The following is a 24609-nucleotide window of genomic DNA, read 5'->3' on the forward strand; positions in this document are numbered from 1 at the left end:
TAAGGAAAGGAAAGGAAAGAGCCCCTGCTTTCACCCTTAAGCAAAGCACCCCCAAAACCATTTACGATGTGTGTGTTTTGAATTATGGCTCTTTTGAAGGTTACCAAAACAGTTGCCACCTGCAAACATGGGGGGGGGGGCAGTGAACTGGGGCTGCCGTTTTGGCTAAGCTGTAGTTTTCACCCTTTGTTTCTTCCCTTCTGGTTCTTGAGGCTGGAAACAAGCTTTCACTTCTGTGGAGCATCATAACATCTTTGTATAATAATGCTTTCAGGAGAGACCCTGAAGGAACCTGGAAGGAACCTGTTGAAATTGACTAAGGGAAGGATATAAGGGGAACACATTAACTCCAAAGAACAAAGAATAACTCAGGAGTTATAAGCAAGTGTATTTTGTTCACACAAAATTAATTCAGACAAACTTTGTATTTCTTACACATAGGGATACTTGGTTTAGAGACACCAGTGCAATTGACAACAGAAATTATCTCCCTCCTTCCCACTCTCTGGCAAACACAGTCTACCTGAATCTCAGTTAAAGATAACTCAAATAAAACTTGCTTCTATTTATAATCTTCACACTCTCATTCATCATCCTTTGAGATTCCTTTCTATTACTTTTCTCAAGGTCTCACTCTGGCCCTCCCTCCCCCTCCCTTGTCTCTCGTTGCTTTTGTCCCTGTTTTGTAGCATCTGGGAGATCATAGGCCAGGCTGATGGTGGCCTGTCCGTGTTGAGGACATTCCGGCTACTGAGGGTGTTGAAGCTGGTGAGGTTCATGCCTGCCTTGCGGCGTCAGCTGGTGGTGCTCATGAAGACCATGGACAATGTCGCTACCTTCTGCATGCTCCTCATGCTGTTTATCTTTATATTCAGGTGAAAAGAGGGATTCCAGGGTGCAGGAACACTATCCAGAATGAGATCCATTTTACTTGTTCAGTCACAAGAAAGGATGTTTGTTAAAACTTGATGTATTAAGGGGGAAAACACTTTTCAAGGCACACTACCCTAACAAGGCAGCTTTGCAAAACTCAAAACACAGGAAAATATTATTACAACACACACACACACACACACACACACACACACACACACACACACACCCCAGCAGTGCAAATCAGCTAAATGCAGACTTCTGTCTTCTGAGTTTTGTTTTGATCAGCAGTGATAATGCCATGGGAAGGGAATTCCAAAAGTGTGGGGTCACCACTAACAAAGCCCCTGCCCATCACCACCAGCCTAATGGGTCTCACTGGTGGGCTAGTGAGCAAGGTCTCAGGTGCTGATGTTGATGTTGGGCTAGGCTCATGCAGGTATTAGCTATCTTTCAGATAACATAGTCCCAAACTAGTTAGGTTTTTACAGTATAGGCTAAAACAAGCACCTTGAATTGGGCCTGGAAATGAAAAAGTAGCCAATGTAACTGATGCAGCATAGGTGTAATATGATCTGGATGTCTTAGCAGCCACATTCTGTGCCAGCAGCATTTTCCAAACAGTCTTTAAGGGCAGCCCCACACAGTTCATTACAGTAATATAACCTGGTTGTAAGAAAGCCATGCATCGCTGTGGCTAGGTCAGGTTTCTCTAGCTAGGGCCACAGCTGCCAAACTAACCTAAACTGATAAAAAGCACCCTTGGCAACCAACCTCACAACCAAAAGCACCAAGTCTGGGCTATATTTAAAGGGAGAAAATTGTTGTGAACTCTCTGTGCTCTCTGTGCCTTCCGTTTGGGAGTCATGTGCAATTAAACACTGTTTCTGTGCCCTTAATGGAAAACAATGTGCAATAAGGCCAGGATCTGAACAATTCAGGAAATCACCAATTAAAATGACAGTTCACAAAATCAAGATAAATGCAAAGTAGCTAGTCAGGAAACCCTGAACTGCTGCGCTAACAGAAATGTGCAGGTAGAGGAACAGACATTCAAACCCTTTAAGTATGGGTTTTGCTGACAGTTACCCAGGGTTAACAACAGACAGAGCATTTTTTCCCTGAATAATAAGGAAAACAAATTCACGGTGAACGAGCCTGGGATAAATGGGATTAGAACTAGTTATCTAAGTGGCAAATGAGTGACCCATGACCCAGCAATATGGTGGAGTCTGGAGTTCTGCTACAGCCTCCTAACTGGAGACTGAGGAAGGCAAGGCAGCCTCTTCCAGCCAGAGAGGCACTGGCATGACAGATTCTCCTGGTGCTAGACTTCCCAATGAGGTAGGGACACCAAAGGCTGGTTCTGAGGGCAAATCCTCCTCTCAGTCCAAGATGTTCCCTATATCCATGACCTTTTCTTCAGGGGATGAGGAGGCAGAGCTCTGGGTCCTGTGACAAGCCATGTATGTATTGCCCCAGTTTCTTTAGTAGAAGGATAGGATACATATGTGGTAAATAAATAAGAACATTTCAGTAATGAAAATTACAGCAGAAATGTGTTGATTTAAAAATAAAAAACTGTTCTTTCCAACAGCATCCTGGGAATGCACATCTTTGGGTGTAAATTCAGCCTCAGGACTGACACAGGAGACACAGTCCCTGACCGGAAGAATTTTGACTCCCTCCTTTGGGCTATTGTCACAGTGTTCCAGGTAAGACCAAGAAATAGGAAAGGGGAATAAGGGGGTGAGAAGGAGGCATCTCTTCCCAGAAACAAGGAGTGATTAAAGGAAAGGATAGGATTTGAACCATCAGGCTTGTGGGCCTGCTGCTATGCTTAACACCATGCCATCAGTTGCAACCCACTAATGATTGTGAGCTCAGCTTGGCCCACTGGTAAAGGAGCCACAGTGTTTCTGCTACTCTACAGTGAACTGTAAACGACAACCCACTACATTTCAGAGAGTGCTTGTGGCATTGGAACAGCACAACACAGACAATGCTTCTCCTCAGGGGAAAAAATATCATGACCAAAACAGAAAAAAGTTCATGTATATGAGCAGGCTGAAAAGGATAAAACTAATGAGATACTTTTTACCTGTCAGTTAATGGATTTTCCAGCCTGCATTTTTTGTTCTTGATTTGACTTTGCAAGCTTGGGTTCTGTGTTACAGATCTTGACTCAGGAGGACTGGAATGTTGTGCTCTACAATGGCATGGCCTCAACTTCACCATGGGCATCTCTTTACTTTGTGGCTCTCATGACATTTGGCAATTATGTTCTGTTCAATCTGCTGGTGGCCATCTTGGTGGAGGGATTCCAGGCCGAGGTGAGTTGCTACAGTAGCTGCTTTCAGGGAGGGTACGGCACACATCTATAGATGGGGATATAGCCTGAAGGGTTTAGAAAGGGTGGCAAGGCATCCCATGTCCAGTGATCTTCCAAGGAACATGTTTGTGGAGGGTGGTTTTCAAAGCAACTGCAAGAAAAGCAAGGACATGTGCCATTACATGGCCTGGACACTAAGGTATCGTCTCTTCTGTTCAGTGGCATGTCAGCTAATGATTTCCATAAAGTAGTTTGCCTTGCCTTGGAAATTCCCTACCAAGCGGAAGCCACAAAATGCTGGAATCACAGGGAAGCACCTCCTTTGCTCTCAGGATGCTCACAATTCCCAGGTCTTTGATTTTATTTTCCCAATGCAGGGTGATGCTAACCGGTCATATTCAGATGACGATCAGAGTTCATCAAACAATGAGGAGTTTGACAAATTCCAAGATGGCTCGGGTAAGAGAAGGTGGTATAGGAATTCTGCATGACTATAACTGCAGTGAGAACCGCTGCATGAAATCTAATTTGTGAATATATTGGTTTTCATGAGAGTAGCAAAATAAAGTCTATTACTTAATATTGCCCATTTTCCCTATTTCTCAAGATTGGCTGCAATTCTGGCTTATTAGCATAACTACCTTGCAACTTTGAATTAGGCTGCAATCGTAGTGACTTACCTGGGAGTAATCCCCATTGATCTCAGTAGGTCTTACTTTTGATTGCCATGTAAGAGCGGAATAATCTTGGATCCTACTTACAGTTGTGTTGGTCTCTGCTTTTATATGTGAAAACATAACATCTTGGAAAGTTCCCTCCTTAGGAACATAAGAAGCTGCCTTATACTGAGTGAGACCATTGGTCCATTTAGTTCAGTAATGTCTATACTGAGTGAGACCATTGGTCCATTTATTTCAATAATGTCTACACTGATTGACAGTGGCTCTCCAGAGTTGCAGGCAGGATTCTCTGTCTTAGCCATATCTGGAGACACTGGGGATCAAACTAGGGCCTTCTGCATGCAAAGCAGTTTCTCTACCACTGAGCTACAGCTTTCCCTTTTCATCTTCCTCTTCCCCAAATGTGCTCTGAGTCCACAGCAATGGACACTTCAAATGCATTTGCATTTCTAATAGTAAAAGGCAAAGCTATTGCAATGTTTTACTAAAGGATTTTGGTGCCTTTTGGACACGCTGTGGCCCAGATCCTGTCACTTCTCTTTGAAAGGCAAGAGTGATGTCCTAGACAGGCTTGGCGAAATCAGGATACTTGGCTTTCCTACTCGACCTCATAGGAACCAGGATAACAATGATGAAGATGTTCAAGCTGCTGATGGAACAGGGCTCCCACACTGAGTTTCAATCAAACCCCTAGTGTTCAAATCACACAAAGCACATCAGACGGAAATAAAAAATCTGTGTAAAATACCCTGTGGCTACTGATTTGACTTGACAAAAGGTTGGATTCAAACATCAGTAAAATCAGCCAAAAGACAGGACGGCAGAATTTTGTTTGTGTGATAGCCAAAGCAATACCCTCTGCACTTCTTTGAGAATACTGCAAATTGCCCTTAACACAAACAGCTGTAAATGCCAGTTACAAGCCTGCATATTCTTATTAAGGACCACAGTGAAGAGGGGGAAGTTCGCTGGGAGTTTGGTGTTTAAATAAAGTGATGGGGGCAACTTACAATGGAAATGCATGCCAGTCAGGCACCCTTACTACATTGGAGTGGTACTTGAAGAGAGAAATTGCATTTTACCTTTGTGTTGGGAGCAATGATCTTTTCTCTTTACCATATGGCAGCACCCAACAGTGTGTACCATTCTAAAGATACATCTCTGCCTCTGCTTCTGGACTTCAGTTTTTATTTGCTGCTGGTTTGTAGGGTGCCCAACCTGGAGGGAACTTCACTGGTTGTCTGCTTGTTTCAGAACCTCAAAACCCCTAACACTGCTAATGGGTTTCCAAGGCCAAATGGCTCAATAGGTGCTCTGCTTCCAGGGAAGTCAGGACATGTCTGGTAGTAGATTCCCAGATACAAATGAAAAGAGACTTGCTGGTGTTGGTCTGGAGACACAGAGGGGGCTCTCAAACATAGGATACAAAACAGCTTGTCACGGATTGGTTAATGTCTTCATCGGTTTCTCTCATTTTTACTATATTCTCCTTTTGTAATGTGTGCCTGCTGCAGGAACAAAGCTACAGCTGCCTTCGATTTGAAAGCAGGGAGGGGGGGTATCATCAGTCATTGCAGTTTTGCTTCTTTCCATGTATGTGAATACTAAGCTGCTCACACTAAGGATAGCTATTGCTACTGCATCAGTTCTCCTGCTGCTGCAGTGGAGTGCCTACTGCAAGAATCTTCTTTGCTAAGCATTTGGGCAATAAAGAATAAGCTTTATTTTCTCCCAAGGAGAACGTTTCCCAGATTTAATGGGAGAAGTATGAAGCACTGTCAAAGCAGAAGCTATTGGGTGATGGAGGAGAAGGATACTTTTTGTTCTCCCATATTGGTCTCCCTATTTCCTAGAGGCATTGCTATGGAGATCGCGCCAAAGTCTGAATCTATGTATGTGGAATTTATGTATGAACACAGTTCCTTCGAGTTCACTATATATCTGAAAGCACGTGAATGCATTTATCGAAGGGCTTTCTGGGTGGAAAAAGGAATGTCCTTTGCTCTCTTTCCTTTGCATTTTTCTGCTCAGATCCAAAGCTTTGTGCAATTCCCATGACCCCAAATGGACATCTTGACCCCAGCCTTCCATGTCTCAACCAGCCTGGAGCAGCTGCTGGAATTCCCAACCCTTCCCGCAATACTCTGCAGCCAGACCAAGTCCTCATGGCCCTCGAATCCAGGAAAAGCAGTGTGATGTCTCTGGTGGGTGAATTTAAATCTAGCTGTAGCACATGTTGCCTAAAGCCAACATACTACAATGATTTCCAGTCCTAACACCTGAGAATAAGCATTTACTTTATGGTACCAGAGAATAAGTTCTTCTACATTCAGAGCATGTTCTCTGGTACTGGGCTATTGCTTCCTCTCAAGCTTGCCATTGGCTACATTTTCCAACACTCCTCAACTCATATGTACTATAGCTTAAGCAACATCTCTCTTAATCCAAACCTTAATCCAAACTCTAGCTTCAGTTCAAATGTAAGAAGAGCACTGGTGGATCAGACCAAAACATCCAATTACCTTCAGAGGCCAGTCAGGTGTCTTTGAGAAGCCCATAAGCAGATTGAAGGAGTGATAGCCCTATTCTCCTGCTGTTCCCTAGTGACTGGCATCCAGAGACATGTTGCATCTGGTCCTGTAGATAATCTATAGCCATCCTGACTAGTAGCCATGGAAAGCTGTCTCTTCCATGAATTTCTGCTCCACATCCCCCATGGTTTTCCAGAACTCGTTGTCCCCACTGTTAGAATGTGCAAGATCAATTTCCCTTCCAGCCCTATGGAAATGGATAAGAGTTGTGCTGGGTGGTTGGGTGTTGATGAAGGAAAGCAGTGCTCCTGGTGGGTGACAGCCAATGTATGCTGTGATTTAGTTATTATGATGACCAAGCCAAAACCACATACCTCTAATTTACAGTTAAAAGAGCTTGAAGTAAAAGCAACTAGTCTGAAGTAAGTTGTTGTTCCATTGTAATTTTAATGATCTGTGTTGATTCTGAACTGCCTCATGTGATTTTCCTAATGAAAGATGGTCTAAAAACATTCTGAATAAATAAATGGCTGAGGTTGTTGACTTGTGCTGCTTTCCTGTTTGGGTGGGGGCGCTGAACCCTCTCTTGGATTTATTGCAGTCTAGCTCTCGTAGTTCTCATTACGGTGCCTGGAGCCGGACTGGGGGCTGGGGGAGCCGCCGCTCCAGCTGGAACAGCCTTGCCCGGGGACACAGCCTCAAGCACAAGCCTCCTTCAGCTGAGCACGAGTCCCTCTTATCCGGGGAACGACACAGGGCATCAGAGGGTGAACAGGAAGGGCTAGTAAGAGTTCACCACCATCGGCGAACCCTCTCCTTGGACACCAAAGGCTCCTCTGAACTGGTGGAGTTGGCACCCACAGTCCTATCCAATCACAGGCCTTTGCGGAAAATGGGTGTGACCACAGGGCCCAGTGAGCACCAGAACTGCAATGGCAAAATGCCCAACATTGCTAAGGATATGTTCCCAGAAATGAACAACCGCAAAGACCATGGAGAAGACGAGGAGGAGATAGACTATGTAAGTAGTTGCTTCCTTCGCTAAAGGGGCATTAGGACTTTGTAATGTTGAAGAGAACCATCATAGCGGTTAAGAGGATGAGCTGGGCCAGCCCAGAAGTTCCTGACTGTACTGTGCAAAGAGAGATCACAGTGAAGCTCTAACAGAACCCTTTCCAAAACTTCTCCCATGAAATGCTTTTCACGTCATGTTCTCTGAAAAGAACATTGTGTTCTGTGACTTTGTGTTGCAGTTCTTCAATTAAATAATGCATACCAGAGAGCCTGTGTGGTGTAGTGGCTAAGAGCTGTGGACACGTAATCTGGGGAACCGGGTTCACGTCTCCGCTCCTCCACATGCAGCTGCTGGGTGACCTTGGGCCAGTCACACTTCTCTGAAGTCTCTCAGCCCCACTCACCTCACAGAGTGTTTGTTGTGGGGGAGGAAGGGAAAGGAGAATGTTAGCCGCTTTGAGTCTCCTTAGGGTAGTGATAAAGCGGGATATCAAATCCAAACTACTACTACTCCTCCTCCTCCTCTTCTTCTTCTACCAAGGAAGGAAATAGTAGGTAAAAATGTGCATAAGAATGCATATATTAGTGAAAATACCATATGAAAACGCATTCTACTCAGGAAAATTGCCTATTGGAATGTGTATATCAGGCAAAATTTTATACCAACACATGTTCGGAGAAATTTGCATTAGAATGCTGATACAGAAATGTGGGCACTGAACTTGACAACAGAAAAAAAATAGAAACTGAGAGAGACGAAAATTGAGATATTTGTCCTTCCCTAGTGGTGAGTGAGCTATCTTCCAGGAAGATTTGCCCATTCTGATCTTCTCATTGAAGAGTGATCAGCTTTTGAAGAACTCTGTAGAACTCTATGGTTCCCCCGATTTCCCAAGCCATAGACTCTTCTGGCATTATTTAATTAGTTTCAGAGTGCTTCTACCACCTTTCAGGGCACACTGCCCACGCAAGGCAGCTTACAAGACATGAAAATTCAATCTCTGTCATACACCAAGAACAGCTAAAAATCCCACCCACAAGTACAGCAGAATCCTATCAAACTTCATAGGTTTTCATGTTTTTTAAAGATCAGCAGTGATTAGGCTTTACGTGTATCTCTCTGAAGCCCTGTCCTTAGCCTGAGTCTTGTCTGAAATTCCAGATGTGTTAGTAGAATATTTCCTCTTATACTATATCTCAGACTCTCCTTTTTTATTTTGGCATTAGGAACATCCCCATGGATACCTGCATCCCTCTAACTGTGTCTCTCTATTACTTATGGAATAGGCAATATTAGTAAGAATGCACAAACCTCTGATGTAGCCAACGTTTGAAAAATTACTGTGACCTTTATGCAATGTTACTTCAAATTGAGTCTGATTCCCTGAGACTTACTCCCAACACCCAAGTGAGGGTGCTCAGGATTCAGTCTCGGCTACATAAAATTCTCTCTCTAAGGGACTCACTGGATTTCACCAGGTGTGAAATGTCAGTTTCAGTAAGGGACATTTGGGGGTTTTCTCTGTAGAAGGCAATGCTCTGAGCTGTTTCAGTAGCCCGTGGCTGTTAGTAATTTTAAGTGTTGCCCAATCAGCAAAGCTTTCAGTCTAAGTCAGAATGGCAGTGCTGATTCTCTACTTTCTAGGAGGTAAATTAGTTCATTAATCCTGCCATGGTGCTTGCAGTTGGCTCTGGTGACCTTGAAGTTCTCTTTTCAGCCCTTCAGTTTTATGTCAGATCAGAGAGAAACTTCTGAATGCTCTGTCCATGCCATCATCGTCTCCCACAGCTGTGATTTCAAGTCATTTTCTTACCCTGCATGGGGCATGGTGGGTCATCAATGATCCATATAGATGAAGAAACTGTAATTGAGAGGTTTCTCAGTTTTTGGTATGCAAGGCGTTAAAGGAGTCTTGCTCATGTGGGGAAAGTGAAAAAGGCGGCAACTTCTAATGTTCTTGCCTCACTTTTCACAGAGCCTGTGTTTCCGCATCAAAAAGATGATAGAGGCCTACAAGCCAGACTGGTGTGAGTTGCGTGAAGACTGGTCCATCTACCTTTTCTCACCACAAAACAAGTATGTGTCCTTTAATAATAATAATAATAATAATAATAATAATAATAATAAATTTTATTTATATCCCGCCCTCCCCAGCCACAGCCGGGCTCAGAGCAGCTAACATCAAATTTACTTTTACTTGTTTGTGGGGGGGTGGGCAAATTGGGGTGGGATACTACCACGTTGCCTTGAATTTTTTGCATTTACCTTCAGTCATACCTGCACATCTTTTAGAGCACATGGTTGGTTTATGCATTACATCATGGGTAGGCAAACGTAGGCCCGGGGGCCGGATCTGGCCCAATCGCCTTCTAAAACAAGCCCACGGACAGTCTGGGAATCAGCGTGTTTTTACATGAGTAGAACGTGTGCTTTTATTTAAAATGCATCTCTGGGTTTTTTGTGGGGCATAGGAATTCGTTCATTCCCCCCCCCAATAGTCCGGCCCCCCACAAGGTCTGAGGGACAGTGGACCGCCCCCCTGCTGAAATTGTTTGCTGACCCCTGCGTTACACTATCAAACATACACCATGATGTATTTTTTAGCAATGTTGCACTACTGTATCTTCTTTTCACAATACGTTCTGCATTATTTGGAAAGCTTATAGCAGCAGAGGAAATTATTCCAGCTCTCAAATTTACTTCTATTTATTATTAATAAAATGGGAGGTTCTAAAAGTTTGCCATGAGGCAATACTAATTAAATCAGTTGCACAGTCTTCAAGTGGAACCAAAAGAATTTTGAACGGGAGGTTTAACAGCTTAAGTTTCAGGGAGTAATTTTATCATCTTCTCCTTCCCCCAAACCTTCTCACTACCCCTATCATCCCTTAGAAACATATGCACTTCACAAATAAGTGAACTGTCTTTCAGATTTCGTATCCTCTGTCAAACTATCATCGCCCATAAGCTGTTTGATTACATTGTCCTGGCCTTCATTTTCCTGAACTGCATCACGATTGCCCTGGAGAGACCACAGATTGAACAGAGAAGCACAGTGAGTACTATAACCTGTTCAGATGGACCATAGAAGCTTAGGGGAGCTTTTGTGGGGCAGCTACACAAATTCTTTCAACAGTGCATCTTGATGCAGGCGTGAAGAAAAGCTGGTTGTCTTTGTTAAAGTCTGTCACTAAAATGATCTTATTTACAGTGGTACCTCGCAAGACGAATGCCTCGCAAGACAAAAAACTCGCTAGACGAAAGGTTTTTCCGTTTTCGATTTGCCTCGCAAGACGAATTTCCCTATGGGCTTGTTTCGCAAGACGAAAACGTCTCGCGACTTTGTTTCCTTTGTCTAAAAACAAAGACATGTTTTGTTTATAAAGTTAATTTATTTTCCCTTCAATTTTTGAACTGCTCTTTACAGTATGTGTGACTTTAAAGAGCAGTTAATAAACTGTTGTTGTACCAAATTTGGCTTTGTTTGGACTTTTTTTGACCATAGGAACGCATTAATTGATTTTCAATGCATTCCTATGGGATTTCGTGATTTGCAAGAAAAAAAATTCGCTAGACGACAAAACTTGCGGAACGAATTAATTTCGTCTTGCGGGGCACCACTGTACTGTGTTTGGAAACTTCCAAAAGCATTTTTTATATGCTGGTAAAAATTGTCGACTTCAAAAGCAGCGTTTCATGGGCAGAGGATTGTTTTCCTTTGTATTCATGTACAGTTGTGAGACTCTGCATATAAACAGAGGCGGATTTAGGGCATCATGCCTTGTTCCCCTGCACTGGACACCAAGTTGGGGGGGGGGCGCCGCAGGGCGTCACCACTATGACATAGTGTGCACACAGAGCAGAAAGTGAGAGGCAGTGGAGGCACTGAATTTTGACCTCACACAGGGCACTACTGAAATTTGAAAGACCAAAGTCCACCCTTGACACAAAAGATGGATTTGAAAGACTTGGGGGTATCAACTCTCTTTGCTTATACATGGCTTGTTTGACAAGAGTGCATATAGTATTAGTTGCAGATTAACTAGCAGACCTTCTGCAAAGTACCTTGAGAACACACCTATGGTTTAGAGCAGGTGTGGGGAACCCTTGGTCCATAAGCCAGATGTGCAGCAGCCAAATTCCCCCTGGCCCTTGGAGTTCCATCTGCTTTCCATTCAGTGAGGAGGAGCCAAGAGGAAAAAGAGATCTGATGCCATGCAAAATGTGCGTTTGCAGCTCTTTCCTTTGGAAGAAGCCCAAAGCAGAGGAGAATGGGTATCAGCAGAGAGGTAGACTGGTGTTCCTTGCAAATATGCAAAAAGTCATTCATGCATTTTGCATTTTGCAATTGCATGTATACAACTTTCAGGATGCAGCTGATGTTTAAAGCTTTGAACAGCTGTTAAGGCAGGACTGGCAGTTCAGCTCTGCATTGACTTTATTTGCATTCTTGTGGGATTGCAGAGTTCTTTTTACCTTTTGCACAATTGGGACATAGAAAGGATGTTGGAGAGCTTTTTTCTTTTTTCTTTTACAAACTATGGAGTCTATGGAGTCTATGGAGAAAATGGAAAGTGAAACTTGAGTAGTTTTACTAAGAATTATGTCTCTGTTTCCATTGGAAGCAGCTTTGTATATGTGTGATTGCATGTATGTGTCTCTGTGTGAGTCTCTGTGTGAGGTTGGGCCTGCCACTACTAGTATGCAGCCCTAAACACCTTTTTACTAGGGTAATTTGGCACTCTGCCTGAAAAGGGCCTCCTGTCCTGAGTTAGAGTGATAATATTTCTCATCTGTGTTAGTAATTGTCAGAATATTTATTTTAGATAAATGGATAAATGTGTGTGACATAAAAGAGCACATGCTCGTAAAATACTTTAGCCATTCAGATGAAATCCTTGACAATATATTCTATGTGAAGAAAACGTTTCCTATCTAAAACTTCAGAATGGTACTTCCTTAAATTACTAGAACAGCAGCCAATGATAGTGAAAAATGAGGAAAACATATGTCTTTCTCATGTATTGGAAATCTATACACCTGCCAATAAGAGGGAAACTCATTGTGTACACGACAACACTGAAGATGAAAGTTAGATAAGATGGTTTATCTGTGTGCTTTGGGGATTAGCTTTTAAATGTATAATCAGGAGAACATACACACTGAAGGCTGTTTTCACATTCCTGAGACGAGGCTTGCGAAATTCCACATATGAACCTTGGGCACATAGCAGGCAGCACTTTCCAGCTCATGGCAAACTGTGTGAACAAGCCTCCCTTCTGCACATGTGGGTCTAGGTGGGTTTAGGTGGGATGGCAGTGACAAGATAACAGTCCAGTGTTGTGCCCGGTAGTGGGGGGAACCATAGCTTAGTGACAGAGGACACACTTTGAATGCAGAAGGCTCCAAATTCAATCCCTGACATCTCTAGTTAAAAGGCTCACCTGGCAAGTAATGAGAAGGTCCTCTGCTTGAGACCTGGGAGAGCTGCTGCTGGGCCAAATGAACATCTATATATGTTGCTGTTATAAGGCAGTTTCCTATGTTCTGTGAACAGTTTGCCTCAACCACAGAAGAGGCACATACTTGACGTGATTGCTATGAGCACCATCTACCTGAGGATTCTACTCAATGGTGTAACAGTTCACAACTGGGGGGCATGTTCACAACAAAATGCAGCAGGTTCATTTTCCCTCTGCTGCATTTTAAGCTGCATTTGCACAGTTCACATCAGAGACGGGATGGGGCATTACCTGTTTTGTTTCCTCACCCCTGCAAACCCCCCTCCCCCAGAACTCCCATTTATGAAGCTGTCATCTGTGCATGCACAATGGTTTATTAGGGCACGGTCCCATGACTGCTAACTCTGCATCTAGTTTTCTAGTCAAATTGAAGCTGCTTTGAGGAGAAGATGCATCAAATAGCAGTATTTGTTGACCAAGTACAGGGTCAGCATGGATTGTGGCTCGTGTCGTGGGAATGTGACTTCTAAAACTAGCAGTGGGAGTGCACTGGATGCAGTGTAACTGGCAATGTGACCATGTCCTTCACTGTGTTTGTATCTTTTCTTTAGGTATTTGTGAATGTACAGTGGTGCCTCACAAGATGAAAATAATCCGTTCCGCGAGTCTCTTCGTCTAGCGGTTTTTTCGTCTTGCGAAGCAACCCTATTAGCAGCTTAGCGAATTAGCGCTATTAGCGGTTTAGCGGCTATTAAAGGCTTAGTGGCTTAGCGGCTAAAAGGCTATTAGCGGCTTAGCGGCTTAGAAAAAGGGGGGGAGCGAAAAAAATCACAAGACTCGAAAGACATTTTCGTCTTACGAAGTAAGCCCATAGGGAAATTCGTCTTGCGAAGCGCATCGAAAAACGGAAAACCCTTTCATCTAGCGGGTTTTTCGTCTTGCGAGGCATTCGTCTTGCGGGGCACCACTGTAAATGAAAAGAAAACCTCAGTCGCTGGCCTGTTCACATTCATTTTTTATTTCTACCACATCCACTAGGAACTGATTGGGCCACAACGGTAGACTAGGAAGGACGACAGCATATTATAATGTACTTGAGATGCTGGGTAGGGTGATGCTTTTGGCAGCTGACCTTAAAGTACCCTAGACTTTTAGACCCACCTGGCTCTTAGCAACCAAGTAGGATTTGCCAAGCTTGTTGCAATGACTCAAACTGCAGAGCTCTTGCTAGATCTATTCTGAGGCTGCCTTTGATTATTCCAGGAGAGAATCTTCCTTACGGTATCCAATTACATCTTCACAGCGATCTTCGTTGCTGAGATGACACTGAAAGTAAGTCACTCATTGACAGCTACCAAGCCGTCCCCATTTCACTGACCCAACTAGCCCCTTCCAAATCTGTCAGGGAGGCAAACATACCATGGGGGGGGGGGGCGACGGGTAAGGTAAAAAGGGGTGCCATTTGCACAAATATGTTTGTCAGAGTTGAAAGAGGGCAGACGCCCTTTTGGTGAATGTACATATATTGCTGCAAATAGGGCAGCAATTCTTTGTCTATTCAGAGCACCACCCGAATAGGCTTTGTTTGCCTATGATGATATCAGCACTTAGCTGAATCTGATGAGCTGTGAAGCATTTCAGCATCAAGGTCCCTGCATGACCCCTGGCTGGCTAGGGTAACTTTAGGAAAGAAACAACCCAGGGTGGGGAGCAATGAGAATAGCACCCAAGAGACAGACAGTGGGGCAAATAATAGCAGCACTTTGAAAGTGATTTCAGGGGTTGTGTTTTTCCCCTAAATAAACATTTCTTCCCTCCTCCAAAGAAAGGATCCAGTACATTCACACACACACACACACACCCCAAATGAGTAAATATTCAGTGTGGCCATATTTCTTGCTGGTTATATTTGTACAATTGCTTCCCACAGGCTGGCATGATAGGGAGTACTGAGAATTAAAACCAGTGCTTTTTTTTCCTTTAAAAAAATGTTTAGGGGTACTCTCATTTTGACTCAAGAAAATCACCATTTTATAGTTCGAATTGGGAAAAACAAATACAGTAAAGGGACAAAAGTACAAAGTTTCACAAATTGTTTAGGGGTATGCATACCCCTGCATCCCCCCAGAAAAAAGCCCTGATTAAAACCCTTTCATTTCCAAATCTCAGAACTCCAAAACTTAAAATTATCTCTCTGATGATGAAGGGATTTGTATATAGTATAAGAAGGAGCAGCAGCAAGGAGATCATCAGGGTCTTGGTGGCTATTAGCTTTTTTAAAAAAATATTTGTTAGAGGTGAAATCATGCCCTCCTGTCCATTTTTTATTCCCCAGAGTTTTGGTTGTTGTTGTTTTTATTAGAAGAGAGCCAAGCATTATACCAGTGTCAGTGATCAGCTTTCCATTGACCCCTTGCCTGTTCCCATCAAGAATTCTGTACCCAGGTGAAACCCTCAAGTGTCTGCACTGTGTAGTAGTTCTAGGAGTGTAGCTCAGCCTTATTGCTTGACTATCACATTCTCCACCCTCATGCATTCTCTCATCTCCCCTAGGTAGTCTCCCTTGGCCTATATTTTGGGGATCAGGCCTATCTCCGCAGTAGCTGGAATATCCTGGATGGCTTCTTGGTGTTCGTATCCATCATTGATATTGTGGTTTCGGTAGCCTCTGCTGGTGGAGCCAAAATTCTGGGGGTGCTGCGAGTCCTCCGGCTGCTGCGTACTTTACGCCCCCTTAGGTGAGATCCAAAAGGCTAGTCTCCCTCCTCCTCTCTTTTGTAAGGACCCTGCTTCTGAACACCCAGAGAAAGCTTGTGTGGACTCCCAGATGTTTTGCCGTGATAAAGGTTTTGGAAAGGGCAATAAGAAGGGTCAAGAGCGCAGGGCACTTAGATACAGTCTGTGATGACAAGGCCAATCGAAATAGGAAAGAAGAAGCATAGGGGCAGGGAATGGGTGTGTATGTATCCAGAGTCAGTTTTGATAGTAGCGATGGGGGAGAATTTAGACTGAGTTGGCACTTAGGTACCTAATTTGCACTTTCAAAAGCAATATGCAAACCAAAGCACAGCTGTTCTTCGAAATTGGCATTGCTCTTAATTTTGTAATGCAGTTGTCCAGCCATGTAATGTGTACAAAAATACATATATGGGGATGAAATGATGCCCTTGTTGGAAATTTGCCGTGTTGCTTTATGGGGCAAGCAGCTGTGTCGTGATACTTTTTAGAGCAGCTCTTCGTAAAACACTGAGAAAAGCAGCTCTGTTCTACGTCTCCCTTATTGTTGCTCCTCACAGTGCTTCTTTTTCAGGGTTATAAGTCGTGCACCAGGCCTGAAACTTGTGGTCGAGACACTAATTTCATCACTCAAGCCCATTGGAAACATCGTCCTCATTTGCTGTGCTTTCTTCATCATCTTCGGCATTCTTGGGGTGCAGGTACTGTTGTTAGTATCGTCGATGAGAAAATGTATTATTTTTAATTATTTTTAATTTTATTGCATTTATATCCCACCTTTCCTTCACAGAGCTCATGGTGGTGTGCATGGTTCTCTTCCTCCCCATTTTACCCTCACAGCAACCCTGTGAGGTAGGGCAGGCTGAGAGACTGTATCTGGCCCAAGGTCACCCAATTGAGTTTTATGGTTGAGGAGGGATTTGAACCCGCGTTGTCTAGGTCCTAGTCCAACACTGCAACTACTACACCACTCTGGTTCCTGTGTCTTTGTGTCTCATGTGCTGCATCTTTTTGTCCTAACATGAAAGCAGTTGAGAATTTACTTCTGCTTACTTAAAGGCCTGCTTTCCCATTATAATACAGACCATGGTAAAGAGGTGGGTAGGAAATTTGTCAAGAGATGTGTGGCTTTTTGTCTCCTGATGAGGCAGGGTGGGGCACGGGATCTGGTTGGTGGGCTGGATCCTTCCTTCCCTCCCCCACCCCTCACTGCAGGCCAACTTTGCCAAGCAGGTGGAACGGCCTATTTGTCAGTCACCTGATAATGTATTCAAACCACTTGGCTTTCCAAGGGGGTGGCTCTCAGCACTAATCCAGCTGATGGACGCTGAGAAACATCACTTCAAAGTCCATTTGCAAGCAGTTCGAATGCAAACCACTTGCAAGCAGACTTCAGAAATGATGGCATACAAAATGCTGTCCCCATGGCATCTGCCTAGGAATGCATCGATTCGAATTCTTATCTATTAAATTCCTATACCGCCCTTCATCTGAAAGACCGCAGGGCAGTTTACAATCTAAAAACACAAAAATGCATACCATAATAACAAACAAAATTTAATATCCTACACAGTTTAAAAGGCCATGGATTGTTTAATTAGCCAAAGGTCTGAAAGAAGAGGAATGTTAGGCAGTCTCCCACTCATCCCTGAGAATACAGGCACAGAGAAAGCAAGAACCTATTTGGATGAGTTTGAGATGTCATATTCACTAATAAAAAGAAGTGAAAAACAAACATCTGGAAAGGAGGGGTGGGAAGTCAAGAAGGAATTTATATTAGGGAAAAACATTTTGTTTATGACAATAAATATTTTGTAATATTGGAGATTTAATAAAAAATTAGAGGAGGGGTCATATTCACTGTTTGACACTCCCTCTTTGGTCCAGTTCTAATGTGATAGCTGGAAGGGATGCATTTCAAAATAATAAGAGTGCAAGGCTGGTGTTCCGGGCTACAGTCAGATTCAGCTGGACCTCAGGACCCAGTGCTGAAATGGCATGTTGACTGCTGGTCCAAACTGAAATGCTTGAGAGCGCAGATATCTACCTGCTGTTTTATTACAAAAAAGTGGTTTCCGTTAATTCCTGACTTTCCCCCACATTCCAAGCACTGGATCCACCCACGACTATTTGAAGAAGAAAGTAGTGACGTTCTGTTTTATTTTAGGCTCCTACTGCTGGAGTGGGTAGTGCTTCTATCATTTGGAAGAACGTGCTATACTTAATCTGTATGTAGGGATGGCAGTTTCATAATGTACGGGAAGTGCTAGAAAGCAGATGAGCTTCCTGTAACGTGTGAAGTCACCCTGAGATTTTCCAAATGCACAATCCAATCCCTGCCATATGGGAAAGGGAACTGGGGCAACAGATTTTTTTTAAGTCACCACCGAGTAAATTTATGTTGAAATGTCTGAGAAGTAGGGGATATTTTCTGAGTATTTAATTCATGGGAGCAGTATGCTCGCATTCAGCAAACCCAGTAACAATTTGGAACAGAATAACTCTAGACTGGCCTGGGGAATAGAATTGGGGGCATTTTGCTTCTGCTAGTCCCCATTCAGCTACTTTCTCATTTACTTACAGTGGTGCCCCGCAAGACGAATGCCTCGCAAGACGGAAAACCCGCTAGACGAAAGGGTTTTCCGTTTTGGAGGTGCTTCGCAAAACGAATTTCCTATGGGCTTGCTTCGCAAGACAACAATGCCTTGCGAGTTCCCGCTGTTTTTTTCCCCTCTCCCCCTTTTTCTAAGCCGCTAAGCCGCTTATCAGCTGATCCGATCAGCAGATAAGCCGCTAATAGCGCTAATAGCACTAATCCGTTAATCCGTCAATGGGCTTGCTTCGCAAGACGAAAAAACCGCTAGACGAAGAGAATCACAGAACGGATTCTTTTTGTCTTGCGAGGCACCACTGTACTTCCAAATGGGTGTCAGGAGGTGAATGACTCTCAGTTCACAATGGGTCTTAAATCAGGTGGCAGTCAGTGACCGAGAGGCGCAAGGTGCCTTGTCTCGTAACCAAACTCAGGAGCACCACCCTCCATTCCTAACAGCATATTCTCTGACAAAGTGGTTTCTTCTTGCAGCTGTTCAAGGGGAAGTTCTACCACTGTCTGGGCGTGGACACCCGAAACATCACCAATAGGTCTGACTGCATGGCTGCCAATTACAAGTGGGTCCATCACAAATACAACTTCGACAATCTGGGCCAGGTAAATGTGGAACCCTCCAAGTTTCCTTAGACTCACTTTAGTCTCCCTGGTGTCTTCAGCCTAAAAGGAAGGACTGTGACTTCAGACATCGATCCTCACATTGAAGGATGGGAGGTTGTAGTCCTGCTGTTGAGAGCCTTCATCTTCTGAAGCGTATCCAGTTTTTAATTACCACATTGTAAGATAGATATACCTTAAGAATCAGAATTGCAAATGGCATAGTCCATCCAACATTAAGTGCTTCTAAGTCTCCTTGGTTTCAGTAATAAAATCAGCACATTGAAACTAAACTAACCCAACCACATTTTAATAAAAATGGCAATTAAGGCTTCGGTTAAGCATGCACTTACATGTCTATTGAGAAGTAAATACCATTGTTTAATGGGGTTGACTCCCAGGTAAGTGGGTTAAAGGACTGTAGCCTTTACTCCATTACTAATTTCAGTGGGATACAAAGTGCTTAACTTGGTTCAGATAATGCCTCAAGGTCTGGTTTGTTTGGTTGGTTGGTTGGTTGGTTGGTTGGTTTAAAATACTGATATACCTCATCTCATTGGAATAATATCAAGTTGGCGGGCTGTACAATAAATGATTAATGCAAAGCAGCAATTCAAAAGCTGCTTTAAAAAAATCAATAAAAGCAGCATATTTCAATTACAGTATCCAGGAATCTTTCAAGTGGTCTCAGAGGTCAGAGAAAGCTGAAGACCTCTGAGACCTAAAAGAAAAAAGAACCAGAAATAGCACGCTGAGGTTCTAGAACACATAGGAACATAGAAAGCTGCCTTCTATCGAGTCACACCTGTAATGTATGAATTGTGAGTTACGTAACTGGCACATGGCCCCTTTAAGGGAAACAGGCATAGCCCAGGAGGCCAGCTGCTGCAGAGCTGACTCAGAGAAGTGGCCTGACTGAAGACGTTTGTTACTACTTTATGTAGGCTCCCAGACCTTTTCAGAAATAAAGTTCATTAACTTGGCTTACAGTGAGTTTCTAGATAAATAGCTGAAGACAACACACGGTGTCAGAAGTTTGATGGTGACACAAGACCATCAGTCCATCTAGCTCAGCATTGTCTGCACTGACTGGAAGTGGCTCTCCGGGCTTCCCTTCCAGCCCTACCACCTGGACATGACAGGAATTGAACCTTCTAGATGCAAAGCAGACACCCTACTGTTGAGCTGTGGCCCTTCCCACCATATGACATGTGCACATGATTTATGTGGAAAGGATAAAGAGCTATGCATTATGAGGGATTAAACTGTCATAATTAATTGAAAATATTTTCAAATATATTTTCAAAAGTCAGAATTTTAACTCTAATTCCAGTGCTGTTGGTGGTGCTAATCAAGATTTACTGGGCATGTAGGACAGGAAGGCAGGATCCTACTTTTGACTCTATGCATTCACCAACTCTTCTGAACAGAGTCTACACACCCCGCACAGAAGAGCCAATGACTGCATGGAGGGTGGCAATGGGGCCTGCCACCACAATCCTGCCTTGCAGCAGCACATGTTCAGCATGCTCTGTTTAGTTGCATGAACAGGGATATCATTTTCATGGTTTTACATTGTATGCTACCTTAAGAGACCTGGTAGCAAGTTTTAAATGCAAAGAAATCAATCAGGGGCAGGGGCAGTGTTTACGAGGGACAAAGAAAGAAGCACTACAAATAGTGTGTTTAGATTCCAGTAAAGCACATTCAGACCGGACATTAGAAAAGATCTCCTTGCAAAAAGAACTGTTGGGGAAATGAAAATGGTTGCCTAGGGAAACTGTCGAGTCTCAGCCTCTGGAGGCTCTTAAGGGAGCAAACAGAGCGAGTGTTTATGGAGGATGCTTTACATTTCTGATTAAAATATTCTAGCTTCTTTCCCTGTTTGCATCCAGTTGAAATTCACTGTCTAATCTGTATGTTTTCTTAATGGATGCCCCATACTCCTCCCATAACCTTCTCCCAGTGTTGGTGGAGGGAGGCCTCCTGAAGTGTCTTGGAATCTTTTTTGAAGGGTCAACTTTTGCACGGAGTGCGAATTTTCCATGGGGGAGTGAGACGTGGCAGGGTAGAGTTCAGAGCCAGTTATAAAGGGAGATAATTGGGTTCTTAAAAAATAATAATCAGATGCATCACAGTCCTTCCTGATACTTTTCATGTTCCCTTTTTTGCAACCCCTTGGATTTGATAGATTTGTGACGTTTTAGCAAGGAATGGAGTGTATTGTGATGAGTTGTTTTCTAAACCAACAGTGTGACTGAGCTGATCTGGTGTTTCTCTAGGGACGAATTTCTCGGAGGACAGCTGTCTGGCAGCACTTCCTTCTCTCTCTTCCCCCTTTTCACAGGCAAATTATTTTCCCTCTCCCATCAACTTTTCCTGGAGAACTTTGGGAGGGTGGTGGAGGAAGAAGGAAGGAAAGAACCTCTCTGGTTTTTTTGCTATTCATTTGTGTGCATCAAACAGTCAACCCCTGAACCAGTCCAAAGCTGACTCACTTTCATGTGTTGCAGGCTTTGATGTCACTCTTTGTACTGGCTTCCAAAGATGGCTGGGTCAACATTATGTACAATGGACTGGATGCTGTGGCTGTTGATCAGCAGGTATGGAACTTGCTTTACAAAATGATCATTCATGTTGCTTTCAGCTGGGTTGTTAAATAGGCTGGATGATCCATCTTTGATGACTCCTAATTGGTTTGCTATGTACCTCCCCAAGTACTAGGAAGTTATAGGGGGAGTGATTAAGTTTCTTCTGGATAACATAGTGCGGCAGGCCATTTTTCATTTGTCAAAAGACATTGAGTGAGCATAGACAGATCACTCTTTTTCTGGTCAATGTCTGTTTTGCATGTGTTCATTCATAAAGCCAATCCTCTCTGTTTCTGCATTAAAAAAAAGACCTTGCAATTTAAAATATGTATGTTTGAACATATTTTCCTAATGGTATTTTCTCGCAAAGTGCATTTTTCTAAATTTATGTCATCATGAAAACTTGCATTTCTAGATGCATTTTGGTACTTTTTTTGAGTGCGGGAGCTGCATTGCAAAATTAGAAGTGCAAACTCCAAAAGATTACCCATTTCTGACCTGCATTTTAGTATTAGAGATCAGGTCAGTTTGTAGCAGAATTTGGGAATAACAGATTTCTCAGGCAACCTTTCTAATATGTTCTCTTGCTCTGTGCACTGAACTGCCTTTCTTAATACATGTGCAATGCCAAATCTCTCTCTCGAGTTCTCTATTCTCTCCTCAAAACCTGCATTTCCCCCCATGGCCTTTAGTCCAGTGTTTCCCAACCTTTTTTGGGCAAAGGCACACTTGTTTCATGAAAAAAATCTCGAGGCACACCACCATTACAGCCCCGTGACGTCAGCGCGCAGCGTCACGCCGGGAGGGACATGAATTGCTAGCAAATTACATAATCACCTCCTTGAGGGCTGGCTCATCTTCTCCGAAGGCAGAACCCCATTAATTAACAGCACAGACTCACACCATAGCCAAGACGAGGGGGGAAAACCTCAGTCATGCACAGTCATGCACATGTGGGGGCTAAATGAGGACGAAGACCGGGCAGAGAGCAGGGTTCAAATCACCCCACCTGGCCAGGACAATCCCTGGGTGCTCCCTTGGGCCACTCGCCTGACCCACCTCGCAGGGCTGTTGTTGCAAGGATAACACGGGGACAACCACGCGCGCCCCCGGGAGCTCCTTGGAGGAGAAAGCGGGCGATGAATGCAATGCCCGAAATATATGAGAGGCGACCAGGTTTTGCAGGTGAGGGGCCCCCGCCAGCCTCCGCTTCCAACACCCAGCGCAACGACGCCGAAGTTTCCCCCCAGGCTCGGCTCGGGGAGCAGCGCTGCTCCCCCCCCCGGCTCCCCTTTGCCCTCCTGGCTCTCTCTGCCGCCCACTGGGGACCCCCCTCACCTGCCAAGTCCGGAGCGCCGGTGGAAGTTGCATGCATGCATGCAGGGCGCCGCGTTGCCATTGCACTGCACTGCACTCCATGCAACGCCTGCACACATGCATTGCCTTGCACGCCCGCCAAGGGGTCTCCCCACGGTCCGATGCGTCCCCTCCGGCGCGGATGCAGCATTGCAAAAATAACCCCCCCCCCGACGCAGCCCTACCTGGGGGGCAGCCTCCGCCTCCGCCGCTCCGCCTCCGCGGGGATCCCCGGGCTGCATCCTGCCGCCCGATCTCCGCGGGGGCGCAGGCAGGCTGCGCGGGGTCTGCGCGGAAGAGCCCCTGCCCGCCCGGCCGCCGCCGCTGCGCTCATTCCATGGCCGGGAGAAGAGCGCTTCAAACAAAACGCCCGGCCCGCCAGGCCACGCTGGGAAACATAGTTCACGCACCCCGCGCGGGCGCGGAGCCCAAGGGCGAGGGGACTACGGATCCCGGCAGCCCCCGCGCCGGGGACGGAGGGGGAGAGGCCGGGTGCAGGGATGGAGGGACGGGTGGGCGAGCGAGTGAGTGAGTGGCAGCCGCCAAGCCTTGGCCGAGAGCCAGGAAGGGCCTCCCCGGAGGAGGAGGAGGAGGGAGGCGCAGAGCGGGAGGGAGGGAGGGAACCCCAGGGGTCATCTAGTGACAGCGCCCCAATCGAAAATTTGACTTTAAAAAAAAAAATCTTTCGAATTTTTTTATTTTTCCCGCGGCACACCAGGCAACATCTCGCGGCACACTAGTGTGCCGCGGAACAGTGGTTGGGAAACACTGCTTTAGTCTATACTCTTCATCCTCATTCCCAAGTGTAAATAGGCTTTAAATGCACGTCAAGACATTTGCCCACAGTCCTCTCTCCTTCTCTTCTCTATCACTCCCTCTCACTGCTGTTTCTCTCCCGTTTTTGGCCCCCTCCAAACAAACTCTTCATTGAGAATTCATATTGATTTGCTCACACAGAACTTACACGGGTTAGACTAATTCCAGTCTTCATTGAGCATTTATTCTGACTTTTTAATGCAACAATGAGGATTCATCCTGAGTTGCGTGTGGGATGTTTGCGCATCTTTCTGTTAACGATTCATTTGCATTTTTAAAAGCAGATTTGTTGCTCTAGGGCAACAGAGTGCTTTAATCCACTTTGATTGCACAAACCAACAGTTCAAGTATATGCTCGAATCCCTTCCACAAAATTGCCACAGTCTGGAGGTGCCCTTAGAGTATAAGTTCCTTATTTAACTGTACTAGGGTTGTATAAACACCTTGCATTGAAAGCACGTTGCTTCCCTCAGAGATTTGTCAGATTGATTGGTACTATTTTCATGCTGGGCCATTCCATTTTTGCTGCAGTTTGTCCTCATCTAATTTGTAGTGGGTGTAGCTTTTGTTTTCTGTGTGGGCAGACATGGCATATCTTTCAGGTAACTAGCATGGAGAAAATTGTTTTAATGCTCCCACGTTTATTCTTTTTGCATAAACTTCTGCCAATCACTGTCGTCTTCTTTATCTCTTAATGGCTTTGCAGTAGTATCATGTGTCCTTTGGGGCATGATGGCAGACTCTTTGGATTGATGATCACTTGCGGCAATTCCCACCCTAGGCATGGCTTTTCACGGCTGGCAGCTAAAATCTGCTGCTGTTCCTGTTCACTTTAATAATGCAAGATCACTTCCCTAATGCAGATGGCAGTTGCACAGGACCTAAACAGGGACGATGATATATTACATCCACACTGTGAACGCAACTTGTTTTCTCAGTATAGCAGAATGGTTTTCAGCTGGTCTTGTTTGGAGAGAACCATTTCTAGCACAACCTCACAACAGTTCTA

General features: G+C 44.5%; 1 protein-coding gene across 2 annotated transcripts in view; it reads left to right on the top strand.

Moving 5' to 3' along the window:
* Nucleotides 1–24609, top strand: part of CACNA1I (calcium voltage-gated channel subunit alpha1 I) — a 370432-nt gene that overhangs the window by 309597 nt on the left and 36226 nt on the right. For both annotated transcript variants that reach the window (XM_083462258.1, XM_083462259.1), the window contains 13 exons: nucleotides 690–875; nucleotides 2471–2588; nucleotides 3051–3206; nucleotides 3556–3664; nucleotides 5917–6089; nucleotides 7018–7437; nucleotides 9407–9507; nucleotides 10363–10486; nucleotides 14157–14225; nucleotides 15447–15631; nucleotides 16204–16330; nucleotides 18715–18840; nucleotides 21351–21440. In XM_083462258.1, coding sequence (XP_083318384.1) covers nucleotides 690–875; nucleotides 2471–2588; nucleotides 3051–3206; nucleotides 3556–3664; nucleotides 5917–6089; nucleotides 7018–7437; nucleotides 9407–9507; nucleotides 10363–10486; nucleotides 14157–14225; nucleotides 15447–15631; nucleotides 16204–16330; nucleotides 18715–18840; nucleotides 21351–21440 — 1984 coding nt within the window. The remainder of the gene's footprint in view (nucleotides 1–689; nucleotides 876–2470; nucleotides 2589–3050; nucleotides 3207–3555; nucleotides 3665–5916; nucleotides 6090–7017; nucleotides 7438–9406; nucleotides 9508–10362; nucleotides 10487–14156; nucleotides 14226–15446; nucleotides 15632–16203; nucleotides 16331–18714; nucleotides 18841–21350; nucleotides 21441–24609) is intronic.

The sequence above is a fragment of the Podarcis liolepis genome, assembly GCF_965112155.1.
Source record: "Podarcis liolepis genome assembly, chromosome: 10".
Lineage (NCBI taxonomy): Eukaryota > Metazoa > Chordata > Lepidosauria > Squamata > Lacertidae > Podarcis > Podarcis liolepis.